Source organism: Cnephaeus nilssonii, assembly GCF_951640355.1.
Source record: "Cnephaeus nilssonii genome assembly, chromosome: 4".
Lineage (NCBI taxonomy): Eukaryota > Metazoa > Chordata > Mammalia > Chiroptera > Vespertilionidae > Cnephaeus > Cnephaeus nilssonii.
In genome coordinates this window covers 15926020-15942867 of record NC_137075.1, presented here as the reverse complement: position 1 = coordinate 15942867, position 16848 = coordinate 15926020, and the positions used below count along the sequence as shown (strand labels likewise).

General features: G+C 40.5%; 1 protein-coding gene across 1 annotated transcript in view; it reads left to right on the top strand.

Moving 5' to 3' along the window:
* ITGA8 (integrin subunit alpha 8) overlaps positions 1 to 16848 on the top strand; it is a 209382-nt gene that overhangs the window by 167135 nt on the left and 25399 nt on the right. The window contains exons 24-25 of the mRNA XM_079769464.1: positions 9629 to 9734; positions 12166 to 12324. Coding sequence (XP_079625590.1) covers positions 9629 to 9734; positions 12166 to 12324 — 265 coding nt within the window. The remainder of the gene's footprint in view (positions 1 to 9628; positions 9735 to 12165; positions 12325 to 16848) is intronic.

The window sequence follows — 16848 nt, the reverse complement described above, 5'->3', positions numbered from 1 at the left end:
TCTGTTCTGCTTCAACCACCAACTTCTTCACCTGTCCCCAGGTGGGCACCGCCGCTGTCCGCGTCCTCTGAGCCAGGTTGTAGGGTGGCTCTTGGAGAGTCAGTTGTCGAACTCCCTTGACCAGCTCGCCCATCTCCTGCGAAGCGCACAAGCCTCTCCGGAAGCCACCTCGCACTTTCGGCATCCTGGGGGAAAACACAAACATGCCCTCGTCCCCAAAGGAGCATGGGGTCTGGTCCATGCCATTGTCCAGTTAAAGGGTCCTTCCACCTGACCTGAGCATTGGTGGATGCCATTCCTGTATTCCAGAAACGCTGTGCAGCTGATCGCCCATGCACATCCAAAATTAAAAAATTAAGAATAAATAGAGTATGATGTAATAAGTTCTGTGGTGTCAAGGGATATAACTCCCCCCTTTTTATTTTTTTGTAATTGTAGCTTCAGAGTGCTATTAGCTATTTCTACTATCCCCTGTCCTTGGGGATTGTATGGAATTCCTGTTTTATGGGTAATACCCAGCTTCTGGCAAAACTGTTGAAAACTTTTTCCAGTATAGCCTGTGCCATTGTCAGTTTTAATACATTTGGGCTGTCCCACAACTGCAAAACACTTTAAACAGTGGGCTATACAGTGCTTACTTGCTTCACCAGTCTGAGCTGTAGCCATAATAAAGCCAGAAAAAGTATCCACAGTGACATGTACATACTTTACCTGCCCAAAACTGGAGATATGAGTCACATCCATTTGCCACAAATGATTAGCTTTCAGTCCCCTGGGTTAACCCCATAATGAGGCACCGATTGAGTAGTAGGACAATTTGTACATCGTTTTACTATTTGTCTGGCAGCTTCCCTGGTAATTTTAAATTGCTGCCTGAGACTATTACTATTTTGATGATGCAGCGCGTGAGATTGCTCAGCCAATTGTTCCTGGGTATATAATATTATTCTAGTCGCAATGTCTACCTGTTCATTCCCTTTTGATAATGGTCCAGGCAGTCCAGTATGAGCTCTGAGATGACCAAAGAAACATGGCTGGATGTGCTGCTGTAGGGCACGCTGTATGTCTCTAAACATGCTTTGTACTATGGAATTAGTTGTCCCAATAAAGGGAACAGTTTCGATTACTTCCATTGCTCTTACTACATACTGACTGTCTGAATACAGGTTAAATGCCTGATTTGGAACACATTGTAACACTGCTAAGATGGCACACAGTTCTACTACCTGCGCAGATGTATAGGTAGTTTGAAAAGTTGTTACTTCACCCTGAATACTGTAGGCTGCATTACCATTAGCTGAACCATCAGTAAAAATCAACAAACCTCTGTAATAGGTTCTTTTTGTACTATTTTAGGAAATACAAAAGCATGCTGGCTTGCAGACTGCAAAAGTTTATTGTGAGGGTAATGATTATCTGTTTGACCAGGGTAATTAGCCATAGCCGCTCCCCAGTTGTCACTATGTTGTAACAACCAATCTACTTGCTGTTTGGAGTAAGGAAGACAGATATAAGGCGGCTCACGTCCAATTAATTTGCAAGCTTCAGTCCTTACCATGTGGATAAGAGTAGCTACTTGATCGTAATAAGGTGTAAGTACTTTTGCAGGTGATACAGGCAGGTGAATCCACAATAAAGGACCTTCCTGCCATAATACTGCAGTGGGGGTGTGTTGAGTAGCAAGAATGTAAGCTCCCCATGGCTGAGAATAGTCTAAATATGAAACCTGCTGTTGACCAATAGCTGTTTCTACTATCTGTAAAGCCTGTCTGGCTTCTTCTGATAGCTCTCTGGGAGAGTTAGGATTAGAATCTCCCTTGAGGACTTCAAAAAGAGGCTTAAGCTGTCCTGTGGTGATTTTAAGATAAGGTCTTAGCCAATTAATGTCTCCTAGCAGTTTCTGAAAATCATTAAGTGTTTTTAACCCCTCCTTTCTTAGCTGTATTTTCTGAGGGGTAATACAATTCTGATGTAAAGTATATCCCAAGTAAGAGAGAGGAGACTGTCTCTCTACTTTCTCAGGGGCAATGACCAGTCCCTTTTCTTTAAGCCCTTTTTGTAGTTGAGCATATGCAGCTAGCAATATGCCTTCATTCTGATAAGCTAACAGAATATCATCCATATAATGTATAATATAAACTTGAGGAAATTTCTTTCTAGTACTAATAAGAGCTTGAGCAACAAACTTTTGACATAACATGGGGCTATTGGCCATCCCTTGGGGGAGAACTAGCCAATGATATCTCCTCATAGGTTCCTGAAAGTTAGTGGATGGGATACTAAAAGCAAATCTTTTACAATCTTGAGGTGCTAGGGGAATAGTATAAAAACAGTCCTTCAGATCAAGAATTATTTTGTAAGTACCTGCTGGAATGGTAGAAGGAGAGGGAAGTCCTGGTTGTAAGGCTCCCATAAGTTCCATTGTCACATTAACCTTTCTTAAGTCCTGTAGTAAGCTCCACTTTCCTGATTTTTTCTTAATGACAAATATAGGAGAATTCCAGGGGGAGTTAGAGGGTGCTATATGGCCTTTGTCTAGCTGTTCCTGCACCAGCTGCTCGGCGGTCTGTATCTTTTCAGATGCTAGGGGCCATTGATCAACCCACACTGGATCATCTGATTTCCATTGAATCGGATCTGCATGGGTTGCAGGATAATCAAAGCCCCCCCCCCCCCCCTAAAAATACCCTAACCCTGCTCTAAGAGGTCTGGGCTCTGGCATGATTGGTTCTATTCTTCCTTGGCCCTCTTTTCCTAACCCCTGGCCTGGCAGCAGTCCTTGATTAAACATTTGCTTTGTTACTGGGGCGCTGGGACTATAAATATAAACTCCCATTTCTTGCATGACATCTCTACCCCATAAGTTCACAGGGAGCTTAGGAGTAATGTATGGTTGAAATATTCCCCTGTGACCTTCAATATCCTGCCCATGTAACTGATTACTACTTTGTTCAGGACTAGCAGCTTGGCCAATGCCTTGAAGCTGTGTAAGAGCAGGCTGCTTTGGCCAGGATAAAGGCCATTGTTCTTGGGGAATAACCGAAACATCTGCTCCGGTATCCAGTACCCCTGTTAATTTTCTTCCATTTACTGTAAGTGTTAACTCTGGGCGTTGAGCCTTAATAGCTTGAACCCAATATAAGTCAGAGGATCCGAAACCCTTTGTTCCTCTCTGGGTGCTAGTGGCTGTATGACCTGTCCTGGCATAAGGCAATAGAATTAATTGAGCAATCTTTTGACCGGATTGTATCACAGAAATAGTAGATGGTGAATGAGTCATGATTTTTATTTCTCCTGTATAGTCTTCATCTATGACTCCAGGTGCTATGAATAAACCCTTTATGGTAGAGCTACTGTGTCCCAGAATTAGTCCCATAGTACCTGGAGGCAAAGGCCCACGAACCCCTGTAGGCAGAGCCTGTACTCCCATTTCAGGTGTTAATACTGTGTAGGAGGCGGCATGGAGGTCCAGTCCTGCGCTCCCTGAGGTTGCTCTGTGTAAGTCCTGAACGGATTTCCCTGTTGTTGGTTGGGTCTGCTCTGCAGTGCCCCAAAGCATTGTTGAGGGGCCTGCGGCTGGCCCCACCTCCCGTTTCCCTGCTGGGGAGGCAGCATGTTCCCTTGAATATCTTTCTTAGATTTGCATTCTTTGGCCCAGTGATTTCCTCTTTTACACCTGGGACACAAACCTGGCTGTCTGCATTTCCCTTGCCTCTGAGGGCACTGTTTAACTTGATGGCCCATTTGTCCACATCCAAAACAACTTCCCCTTGGCCCGGGAGTATTACGACTCCCTGCCTTTCCTTGTTGGAAGAGGACATCCTTTAAAGTTTTTCCTTGGAGTGCTGCGGCTATAGTTAAGCCTTGAACATAGGATGGTCCTATGTCTGAGCACAACCGGATGTAATCTGATAAATTCCCTTTCTTCCTAAAAGGTCTTATCGCAGCCTGGCAGGCCGTGTTAGCATTCTCAAATGCCAGTTGTTTCACCAGTAACATTCCTGATTCTCGATCACCAATGAGCCGTCCTGCTGTTTGCAGCAGGCGGGATACAAAATCCTGAAAAGGCTCATCAGGTCCTTGCCTGATTTTAGATAAATCCTCTGTGTGCCTTCCTGTAGAAGGCAATTTTCTCCATGCCTTAGTGGCAGCTGCATTGACCTGAGCATAAGCCCCAGGAGGATACTGAAGTTGATCGTTCAATCCTCCATAAGGTCCTTCTCCTGCTAGCATCTCAAAAGTAAAAGGAATATTTTGGCCTCTGTTTATTTCTGCTGTAGCTTGACACTGTTCTATAAATTCTGATTTCCACAACAGATAATCTCCTCCTCCCAAGCAAGCTCTTGCCATGTTCTTCCAGTCATTAGGAGGCAGAACATCCGTAGCTAAAGTGTCCAGCAGCGCCTCAGTAAAAGGTGCTGTTGGCCCATACTGGGAACAAGCTACTTTAAGTTCCTTTAGTTGTTTAAATGGAATGGGAGAGTGATATCTCTGCATTTGCCCCTGACCATCTGGCCGTTCCAGTATGGGAGACGCCATAAGAAATCCTCCTGTGTCCTCATCCTTTTCTGCTGCTCTCTGCAACGTCTGCTGCAGAGGGGAATTGAAACCTAGCTTGCTAGGTCCCCAGGATAGCTCTTTATTTTCTGGCGGAGGGACCCGTATTGGGCGCGGTTCCCCTCTATCCGGTTTTTCTACTTTTAGGACGGAGGGCTCAGGAGGCATTCCTATGCCAGAGGAAGGCTTAGGACATCTACTTTGCAGCTTGATTGTTTTTTCCTCAGGTGGTGACATTAGCTCACAATTCTTTGGCTTGGAGGCCAGTCGTAACAGTTCCTCCTTAATTCCTCTGAGTCCCTCTTTCATTTCTACTACCTCCTCTCCCAATTTCTCTGAACAGTTTAGCCGTGTTAATTCCCTTTTTATCTCAGCTAATTCTTCCTCAATTTTCTCCGTACGACTGGGGGCTGGTTCATTTACTGTTGCTGACACCCTCTGAAAGAAGAGCCAACCGTGATCATTATCATGATAATGAGCGGCTGCATCTTCTAAAGCCTCCTCTTCCTCGGTAGGGAGAAGATCCCAAGGCTCTTTCTGTGCCAGCAGCACCTCCTGCTCTCTATTCTCTGATTTTAAGTGAGGGTTTTCAGGCAGCGGCCGTTCTGGCAATGCTGAAGGCTCAGGAGGTTTATTAAGCCCCTCAGGAAGGGATAACTTTTCTAGGCTGGGGCAAGAAAGGTTCTTGTCTTTTAAAGACAGCCTCTCTAGACTAGGACATGATGGACTTCTTTGCCTCATTCCCTCATTCCACCTTTTCCCTTCCTGGCGGGGGTCAAGACAATCCCGAATAAGACTCCACAAAGAAAATGTATCCACAGGCACCTTCTTCGGGCCATGCGCAGAATAATAATCTTGTATTCTCTTTCCAGTCCTATTCCAAGTCTCAAGATTCACAGTCCCTTCTTCTGGAAACCAAGGACAAACTTCTACCACAAAAGCCAGAAAGCGCTCAAGCTGTTTATGCCCTACCCTAGTTCCCCGAGCGCGAAGCATAGTTTTAAGCACATGCACAAACAACTCTTTACTATTACCTTGTCCCATAATTTATCTCTCCCGACTATAAACTCACTGCTCCACTTACCTTACTCGGTGCACCTCCTTCTTAAATTGCAGTGTCCTTCACAGTTTCCCCCTATATCAGGTCTCCTGTCCGGGCACCAGAAAATGCCAGAGCCTGCCTGCATCAGTCGAACAGTACCTGCAAGGGGGGTGAGGATGAGAAATGACAGCCAGAGAACAGGATGGGATCGGGAGGATGGAAGCACTTCCCGCTTGCCATCCCGAGTTTATTTTTCTCCACACTTTTATACAGGGCCAGTTACATTCCATACATTACATCATTCCTATAATGTGGTAAGCATAATTATACCCCTTTGTTTAAGGTTTTCTACTGACCTTTACACAAAGCTCCTTATCTTGGCTAAGATCCTAACGGCTATGCCTATACACACACCTCTGATGCCACCTAAATTCCTTTCCATCCTATAATCTAGCCATGCTTCTTGCTGAAGGATAATTACGCTTATACATTAACTGTGCTTAAAGGTTAACTAAGCTTTAGGGGGCAGAATGTGTGATTACTAAACTATTGTGCTTAGGGGTCTCTAAGCCTAAGGGGGGCAGGATGTATGACTAACCTTGGGAACAGGCAGGCCACTTTGTGAAACCTGCCCTCTCAGGACTTTGTCAACTGAGGTCGCTCCCGACAGCTAACCAAAAATAAATTGAAACTGTTTTATTCCAAAATAAATTTTAAATTTGGAACTGCTTTTATTTCTTAAGTACAAGGAAGCTAAGGGATTAATGTAACTATTTTCACATATTCATTTTGCGAGATTAATATTTTTAAATGTATTTCTGTCATCACTTATTGCACTAATGTTTCTAAGTAAAAAATGTAGAAATGTTTCTATTCATTTTGCCAATAATCAAAACAGATCATTAAAATTGGGTTTTTCATATGGGTGCCAATTATTTTAATTGCTTAATGTTCAACATTTGACCATATTTTTTTTCTCTAAGTTAGTGTTAAAGTTCTTTTTTAGTCATTTTACAAAATGAAACTCTTTTCTCCAAATACTCAGCAAAAAACATTAGTCCTAATGTTTAATTCTTAAAAATAGTCACTGTGTTGAAAATCTTCTATGTTTGGTCCTCAGGAAAATCTAATTTTCTTTTTGGCCAATGATCTTTATTCCAGTGTACATTATCATGCGCTGACTCTAAAAGTTCTTTTCAAAAGTTTAGCATTGTTTTGTAATTTAAAAAATAAACTCAAATGGATTTATTTTGGGGGTAGGAAAAATATTGAGACTTGTTTCATTTGTTTCAAAGCTAGGTAATGTCAACACTGTCTTTAAGCAGCTGTACATGTCACCTGTTGGCACAAAGGATTCATTTAGCATAGTTATGTAAGAAGTACACTTGGTCCCAAGAAGCAGCACCACATATATTAAGATCTCGAAGAAGAATACAATTTTACCTTTTATAAAATAATCAGGGTTGAATGGGTTTGTATTAAGAGAGCCTACAATCATGAATAACTATTTTCTGCATAGATATTGTCTACAGCAGGTAGAGCCAACATTGTTCCATAAATGATAGTCTTTGCTATTTTGGACTAATATTGCTGAAAACAGGCATATGAAAATTGGGTCATGCCATACTACTACATTCTCAGATTTTAACTTCCTGATAGCATATAGATTTTAAATTATCAAAAATCTAATTCATTGCTTTCCCTCAAAGCTTTTCCCAATGTCCAGTGTTACCACTGAGTACCCTAATTTCCTTATTGCTCGAGGGTCTCTGTGAGTAATGGACTTTCCTGCATCTTAGAATGTGAAGCTATTAAGTAAGGGTTGTTGGATTACTGCACTAGCTGTTCTCCTAGGTTAATTAGTTAATGATATTCTTTCTCCCTTCCTTCTAAAAAAAATAATAACTTTGAAAACATTGAGCAATGCGTCCCTTATTTAGTTGGGGTCTTTAGAGAGCCATTCTTGGCCATGCTTTCCCCAGGTTTGGGAAGGTCTTCAGAGGGTGGATATGTGAATTTTGTGAGTCATACTTTTTAAATGATTTTGCCACACCCTGTGATAGGTTTCTTTATAGATTTTTATTTGATTTTGTTATAGAAATGGGCCGGGAACTTTCTTTTTAAGTGGTGTTTACTAAAACCTCTGCAGCCCAGTGGCCCCTGTGGTGCTCTGTATATTGGAAATAGAGTGGATGGTGCTGAGCAAACCTGAGCTCTAATCTTCACCTGCAATTAAGTTCCTACTTCTCTGGCCATCAGTTTTTATTTCATTTATAAAGTGAGGGATTTTTATCACAATGTCTCCATAATACTGGCCCCATATCTAACTATGATTCTGTGGTCCTAAGTATTCACGACCAATCCTTTAGGACTAATGATCATAAAAACAAAACTAAACAAAAGTTTTCCTAGAGCCTCACAATGGATGTAGGTATGATGGAATCAACTCTGTTGTTGCCAAGCTAAGAAGCCTAAGAGTGAAATAAAGCTTTGGGTGGTGAGGTCATCAAGACCATGTGGGAATGGAGGCCCACGCGCTCTGGACTTCCCTCTAGTGAAAGAAACCTGTCATCTTCTAGACTCCTTTCTTTACCAAGTTCCCTATGTTTGATCGAAACAAGATTTAATCAAATTAAGTAGGTAAAGGACGAATGGCATAACAACAAACCACTCTAAGAGTGGAGAATGTTGAGGTATCTGCCCAGCAAGGCTGTGCCCTGCACTTTTTATTTAATAATTACACCTTAAGAACAAATGCAAAATACTTTACAATTTAGTACATTTCTGTGGTTTTCAGTTTTAAAAACATACTTATACCCTCCCCTAGAAGACAGTGCCCCCAAATTAACTTTGACCAAAAGCATTTGAGATGTTTTCCAATTATTTGTGGTGTGCAACCCAGAAAGTTTATCATCACAATTTTCCAGATGAGGAAATAGAGACACACAGACATTAAATTATTTGCCCTTGGTTCAGAATTTAACCCAATAAAGTGTACTTTCTGCTTTAGAAAGAGGTTGCCAGAGGGAGGAAAAAAAGATAATGTTCGAAGTTGCTGGAGGCTGTGTTAATTACCGGATACTCTTAAAAGGGCATTTAAGACATCTGATTGCCAAAAGACAAGATGAAGTTACTTTCAGCTGAAAGTCGGGAAAGTCTTTTAAATATATCTTCAGCTGAAAATTACTAGAAAGCATTGTGGGTTTTCTAAGAATTATCTTTTTTGAGATTGTGTGAAAATAATAATTTGGTTTATAATCAGCTTTTAATAAAGAATAGCGCCATGTACTGCATTTCATTCATCCAGTGCTCACTCTCAAGGTGTAAGTTGCAGGCAATAATACCTAGCTGTCGAGTTAATATCCTACTTACATGATTTACACCATTTAAGTTACCCTTGAGTTATCTATAAAACAACTTTAGAACATGAACAGGCCTTATTTTGTTTTGGCTCCAATCCTGGCCTTTTGAGAGGTATGGCTGAATTAAATAGGAAGCCAGAGAAATCTAAGAAAGAGGAATATACAAGTGGTTATTTTTGTATTATGAAGTATTTCACTGGACATTTAACACCCACACAAAATTCTAGATTTTTATTCACATAAAACAGTCCTATTTCTTTATATGGCTGAAAGTAGGAATTGTATATCCCATACACATGCACACAGGCACGCACACACTCACACTTACACTTACACAAGATCTAATATATATATATATATATATATATATATATATATATATATATATATGCTAAATTATCCATCTCAAGAGATGAGATGAGATGCTGTAAAATAGCCAATCTCTGAGCTAGAGACTGGTAATTTAGAGAGAATGGTGGATGTTTCAGACCCTTCACCATTCTGATAGTTATTTTGCTGAACATCACTTTCAATACTGTTTTCCTTATGAGCAATGTCTATTCAAAAAATTGAGAGCCACTTTCTCCTGGCACTGTGGTACTGACACTAGTGAAGCATTCTTTACATGTGCCGCCATCAGCAGTTAATGTAACATTCCATGTTTCAGAGTCTCCCACCCTCCGCAGATTGTTCTGCCCATTCATAACTGGGAACCGGAAGAGGAACCCCGCAAAGAGGAAGGAGTTGGACCATTGGTGGAACATATTTATGAGGTAGCTGTTGTCTGGTGAAGCTGTGCTAAGGGTTTATTCATATGCTCTTGACTAATAAATGCTTCATAGCCTTTTAAAAGACAACAAATCTGAGCTTCAAATACTGCCCAGATTTGTGCTATTCTGCTATCATATTTCAATGGAGGGGGTGGGGAGAGTGTCTTAAGACACTTGTTTATAGTGGTGAGAGTCATTATACAGGGAAAAGCATCTTATCTTGTTACTGCTCTTTGTTAAATGGTCTTTATTTTCTTTCTTTTTAATGTTTAGACGGCCTAAGCATAAAACTAACTAGCTCCCTAGACTTTATTTCACTTACTCTTACATTTTCAGATATCCTTAAAACCCACACATATCCTAAACTGAAGGTCACCAACCAAAGGTACCAGACAGAGGAACTTTTATGTATTATTCACTATTATACCAAAAAATGTGTAAATAATATAGTATATGATGGATGGATGGTGGCTAGATAAGAGTAATTTTACTGTTCATTGATAAGCCCAATTAGACACGAATAACTTATTCTGAGATTTGATGTAGTCTGCTGATTAGTAAAATGTTTTCCAGAAGCGAGCCAGTTGCTCATGAGTAAACCTGGTCATCTTTTCTCACTTCAAATGTCAAATAGTGAATAGGAAGGAGCTTTGTTGATATAGCATCTGAAACATTTTAAATTTTTTACAATTAGAAGCCAAGATATAGTAAATGATTAGTTTAGTAGTTGTTCATTTTTTTATTTTTTTAAATAAAGTTAATGCTTTCAGTGGAGAGTAGTTATTCCTGTTCATTTTCAAGAGACCAGAAGTTGAATTTTGGTAAAAATGATATTCCAAGCCATTATCCGTTTGAGGTTTCTTCTTTATTAAAAAATATATTTTTATTGATTTCAGAAAGGAAAGAACAGGGAGAGAGAGATAGAAACATTAATGATGAGAAAGAATCATTGATCGGCTACCTCCTGCAAGCCCCCAGCTGGGGACCAAGCCCGCAACCCAGGCATGTGCCCTGACCTGGAATCGAACCACGACTGCCTGGTTAATACGTCGGTGCTCAGAGGTTTCTGCTTGATTAATGCCCCCTTTCCTATGTAACCTATGCCACTGGTCTAATAATTCTGACTGTGACTTTCGTTTCAAACTCCACTCTCTACCCTTAACAATGAAGCCATTTCAAAACTGATGAGCTGTTTACATAGATGGGGACGAGGCATCCACTCCTGTGCAGTGTGGACAGGAGCGCCTCTGTCATCTGCCCAGCCTGTGGTTCAGAAGCAGAAGCCCTGTCCAAATCTGTGCCTTGAGCTCTCTTGATAGCAAAAGGATAACACGGTCCCCAAGGCCACTTGGATTAACAACTTCACTGGGGGACGGGGGTGGGGGGGGGGCTGGGTGGGAGGAAGATGTCAAATCATTTATTAAACCTTCTGTGCACTAGTTTCTGCTTACGAGTGGTGAAACTATAAAGTTTGAAAACATATTCAAATTCAGTCATTCTCAGGGCAGGCCTGCTTCTAATCGTAACATAAATGGATCGTAAAATTTTAGGGTAATAATCAGTAGCGCCAAAAGAAATCATCGAATGTTTCTTACGTGTCTCAAAATACTAGTATACTGTTATCAATGCATGCTACATTGTTTTGGTAACACGAATTAAATGGGCCACCTAATAAAGAAAACCAATTACAAATTATTTTACTGACCACAACAATTGTCAGAACTGTGAAAAAACACACACCCAAAGGTCCCTGCTAACTTTGAATTTTTAAGACCACAATAAATGTGAACATACTTAGTGTTTTTTGGTAAGCTGTTTTGTGACCTGTGAGTCCAGGATTCTTTTGCTTAAAATGTTCATCTCTTTATGAGATGTGGCCTTCGTTCCCTGAGATTTGCTTATTGAAACAGAAGGAGCTCAGCTTTGAAATGCGCACTGGAAGTGAACTGCGGTGCGCCCGCCCGCCCGGGTCTTTGGCATTTGATGGATGGCCATGTTCCCAGAAGGTGAAAGAGAGTGCATCACATATGGTTGCAATTGACAAGTCAGTAGTCAGGAAAGAAGCGATTTCAGTGTAAAGAAAGGATAACTGGGTTTTGAAAGCTTATAATTCAAATGGCACTTCTAACACTGCGATTAAATTAATATAAATTTAAGGTAAGCATCACACTGATCAGACATGGTTAAAGGGGTCTTTGCAGAGGAAATCTGCTCTGAGCGCCACACCGATTGAAGAGTCTGCCCTAAGCACCCGCACATCTTACTTCCAGAGCTCCTCTTGCTTTCAGAGACTCTCTTTCCTATTTTTCACAGTCGAGTCCAGATGACGTAAAACCAAAAGTCATGCTTTCCAGCATGGGCGCAGACTGTGTGGGGTTTGAGCTCCTCTTGCTGCCTGTGTTGTACCGTAACATAACGTGTTCCTTGCTTGCAGTTGCACAATATTGGACCGAGTACCATCAGTGACACCCTTCTGGAGGTGGGCTGGCCATTCTCTGCCCGGGATGAGTTTCTTCTTTATATTTTTCATATTCAAACTCTGGGACCTCTACGATGTCAAACAAACCCAGATATCAACCCACAGGATATAAAGGTAGGAGCCTGGTCTTACCTACAGATTTCTTTATTGTTTGTTTGTTTGTTTGTTTATCCTCAGATGAGGATATTTTCCCGGAGAGTGGTAGGGATGGGGAGAGACAGAGAGAAACATCAATGTGAGACACATCGATTGGTTGCCTTTCACACGTGTCCCGACCAGGGCCAGGGATTGAACCTGCAACCGAGGTATGTGCCCTTGACCGGTATTGAACCCCAGACCCTTCAATCCGTGGGCTGGCAAAGCCCACGGATTGAAGGGTCTATCCACTGAGCCAAACCAACTAGGGCAGATTTGTTTACTTTTTATGGTAAGGAATAAACCAAAACAGTGGCTTATAAAAAAAAAAAGAAAAGCAAAGTAATCATATTTTTCCATGGTAATTGATCAGACCTTTTCTTTTAGTTTTATAGTTAAAATGCCAGACCTAACTTAAAATATCACACCTAGAAAACTTAAATCTCTCTTAGTGTTATGGTGCCCTGTTATTTATTTAGCCTGTTTTCTATGTACTTTTCATATATTGTTTGACTAGCAGCACAACCAAACCCAAATCATAAATGGACATGTCATGGTTTGGAGAATTTGTACAAAATGATATTTTTACAGTCTTTTTTGGTATATTGCCAAAGGACACGAGGATATTTGCCAAAACTGCTTTTCCAGCTGTTGCCAATAGCGAGTGTTGAAATGCAATAATTTGCCAAGGGCCATCTCTGTGCCCTGAGAACCCCCAGACTGGAATTATCAGGACCCCATTTTTAGTGAAGCGGAGAGCAGTGCTCCTCAAGCTGTTAAGCATATCTCAATCACCTGGGAGTCTAGAATGCAGGGTCTTGGGTGAGGTCTGAGACTCTGCCTCTGTAAACACCCCTCCCCCCTCCCCCCTCCCCCTCCTCACCCCTCCACCCCCCCTTCCCAGTCAGAGCCACAGACCTGGTTTGCTGGTCACACTTCACCCAATGAGGACCTCAAGCATCCATGGAGCTGATCCTATCCAGATTAAGATTCAAATTTGGCTTTAGGTTCCTTCTGGAAAGGAAAGAAATTAATTAGCATAAGCCCTTGAAAATGTCACATTTGAATGAAGGGGGAAAAAACCCACTTGTTAATCAGATGTCCTCACCCGAGAACTTCATTGAAGAATGGCCATTCTCTAGGGGCTGCAGGGACACAGCGTCTCTGTGAGAAACGGGTGGAGGGCAGGCTCCTGAACACTCACTCGGCCTCCAGGACCCAGGTCTCCCTCTGCTCTCAGGGCGCTGGGACATGGCCTGTGATGAAAGGCTTCTTTTTTCAGCCCAACATGCCTTCTATTCAAAGAGAGGAAGACTAAAAGAGAGTTCAGTATTAAAAGATTTATGGGGCATCAAGCTTCCTTCTTTATGGGGAAGTAATAAAGAAGACTACTTGTATTCCACAGAATTATTTAAAATACTTCCTCCCAGGAATTTTATTTTCCATTTCCTCTCTGCTTTTCATTGACATCTCAATGTCTTCAGAGACAGTAGCTTATATTACAAAATTAACATCTTCAAATGTTAATGTAGAACATCCAAGTAATTAAAACATTCATATGTCCTGTTCTGCAATTCACATATACTCTACTTCAGTCATGGATTCTTAGAGCACATGCAGAAGGTTTCTAACTCTCTTTGAGTGTAATGTTTAGTTTATATCTGACACTATTTATATATGTTTGTATATATTATGTAACTTGTTTAATGTGCACCATGTTGGTTGTGAGTTATTTTTTCTTCCTTGCAATTAACAATCATTTACAGTGACTGGAGTAGTACAAATAGATAACTTTTTTTGACAGATTCATGCAAACTGAGTGGTAGTATATACTAAACACCTGTATTTCCTGCTACCCAGTTAGTGTTTAACATATAGACTTTGACTTAAAATCTGTCCAAGGTGAGTAATTTTTTAAAAAGCAACTTAATTATGTTTATTTTATAAATTTTTCAGTCTATGGAAAGTGAATATAAGAGGATTTGACTACAATATAAAGTAATAGTTCCCTAAAATAACTAATTACTATAATTCATGAATTCTTGAAATTCTGAATTCATGGGACACTTGAAATGTTATTACTTTCAGGTTCTCAGTGCTTTGACCTATACTCAATAGGCATGACCCAGAGAGTCCAAACAAGCTTTTATCAATAATTATTATATTTTTAAAATTAATAACCAGTATATTTTATATAGTAACTATAAACAATTGAGTACTTGATTATTTTCCTCTTAAGATAAATAATTTATTGATGAAATCTCTATTAATTTACTTGGCAATTTATTTCTTCCTAGATAACTCAAAGCTAAAATCTGTTCTCTATCTTAAAAAGTAGTTGGAAATTAGTAAGGAGCAATTTATTTATTATATCTTGTTATCTTCAAAATATTGGTCTGGGAAATTTTAAAATTTAATATCAATTTCAGATTCTTACATCAAAAATAATTGCTGCTTTTTAAAAATTAGGGAATAGATGGTTTGATTTTTAACTACCTAAAGTTATTTTTTAAACTTGGTTCTTAAAGAAGTACAGAGAGGGTACATTTAGTAAAAGGAACAGGGAAGCAGAAATATATTTGTATAGTCAAGAACTAAGTCCCAATGTTAAATCTGGGTGGATGAAGGTACAATTTATTACTATTTGGCTCTACAGTTTCTTTATAAGTTGAGTAATAAGTGGTAAGTGCCTTTTAAAACATCTGCCTCTGTGAGCAATCCCTGTTCTGTGAATCCTTTCTGAGCACGCCCCAGTCCCCATTGGACTAGCCACCAAAATACTCCAACCGTGGACCTGCCGAGGGGGAACTACCACCCCAACTTTCAAACACTTCCTCTGGAGGATTTGCAGAGTCCCCAACCATGTCTTCCTCTTCAACCATTCCATTAATTTCCTTTCAGCAAAATCCCTTCCTCTCGTGTTCACATACATTTCTTTAGTTAATGTCTCCCTCCTGTATATATTCTCATTTTTAACTACTGACCAATGAAAGTAGCTACCTTCTCCACTGCCTCTTTCCAACTCTGGCAAATTCCTAAGGAAATTTGTTTATGAAAAAGGAACCATTAGATTTCCTCAGAAGCAGCTTCTAGGTCAACCACTCTAAGGAACCAGTGCCACCAACTCTAAAAGCTGTGCAGCCCCCCTTCCCCCCATGGCCTCAGCAAAATCCCCACTTTTCTCTCTAATTAAAGGTACCAGCATTTAATATAGTGTATTCAACACAATGATTTGTTTTTGTTTTTTAAGTTACTCACATAGCAACTATCCCCGCTTTATTTTTTATTGCAAATACATAGTTTTATGTACCAAAGACATATTGTGCATAAAGTAGATTTGCTTGTGGGCTGGCCTGAGAACTGGACCACCATTTAAAACATCAGTTCTAAAGAGAAATGCATACTGAGTGCCAAACATCTAGCTTAAAACGTTCTGAAATACAACCCATATATAAGTTGAATATACACTGAGTGGCCAGATTATTATGATCTCTGAATGCATAATAATCTGGCCACTCAGTGTGTGTGTGTGTGTGTGTGTGTGTGTGTGTGTGTGTGTGTATGTATATGTATATGTATATACATATATATACATACACACACAAATATATATATATATATATATATATATATATATATATATATATATATATATATATATATATATATTAGAGGCCCGGTGCATGAATTCGTGCATGGGTGGGGTCTGGCCAGCCTGGCCAGGGGGAGGGGACATGGGCGGTTGGCCGGCCTGCCTGCTGACCGAACTCCTGGTCGAGGGGACAATTTGCATATTAGCCTTTTATGATATAGGATATACACTGAGTGGCCAGATTATTATGCGTTCAGAGATCATAATAATCTGGCCACTCAGTGTATATTCCCAATATGATTTTGCTTACATAAACCTCAAAGTCCAAAAAGGCCTGAATGGGGCTCAGTTTTGACAACAGCAGCTGGTACAGTTTGGTTACCCGAGCAAATTGGCCTAATGTCCTCAGGGTTTGAAGCACAAACACTGACAGCCTTTGAAAGCCACCGCCAAGATCATTCTATAACCTGTGGCAGTTTTAGGAGATAGTAGTACATACACATACATACACACACACACACACTGAGTGGCCAGATTATTATACATACACACACACACACACACACACACACACACACACACATATATTAGAGGCCCGGTGCATGAACACTGACAGCCTTTGAAAGCCACTGCCACGATCATTCTGTAACCTGTGGCTGTTTTAGGAAATAGTAGGCAAAAGATTTCACCCACATACACCTTCCTTGTTGCCCAAATACAGAGCATCAGCAACTAAATTAAGGTGGGGGGTGGGGGTGGGGGGGTGGTCAGCAAGGACATAGTCAGATGCCACTAGAATTCAGTGAGTTTTTCATTTAAATATTTGCCTCATATCAAGCTTCATGGAGATTCACTTAGCCTGCTTTGTTGACACTGTTGAAATGTCTGAGTAGGAGGGTCAATGGAATCAT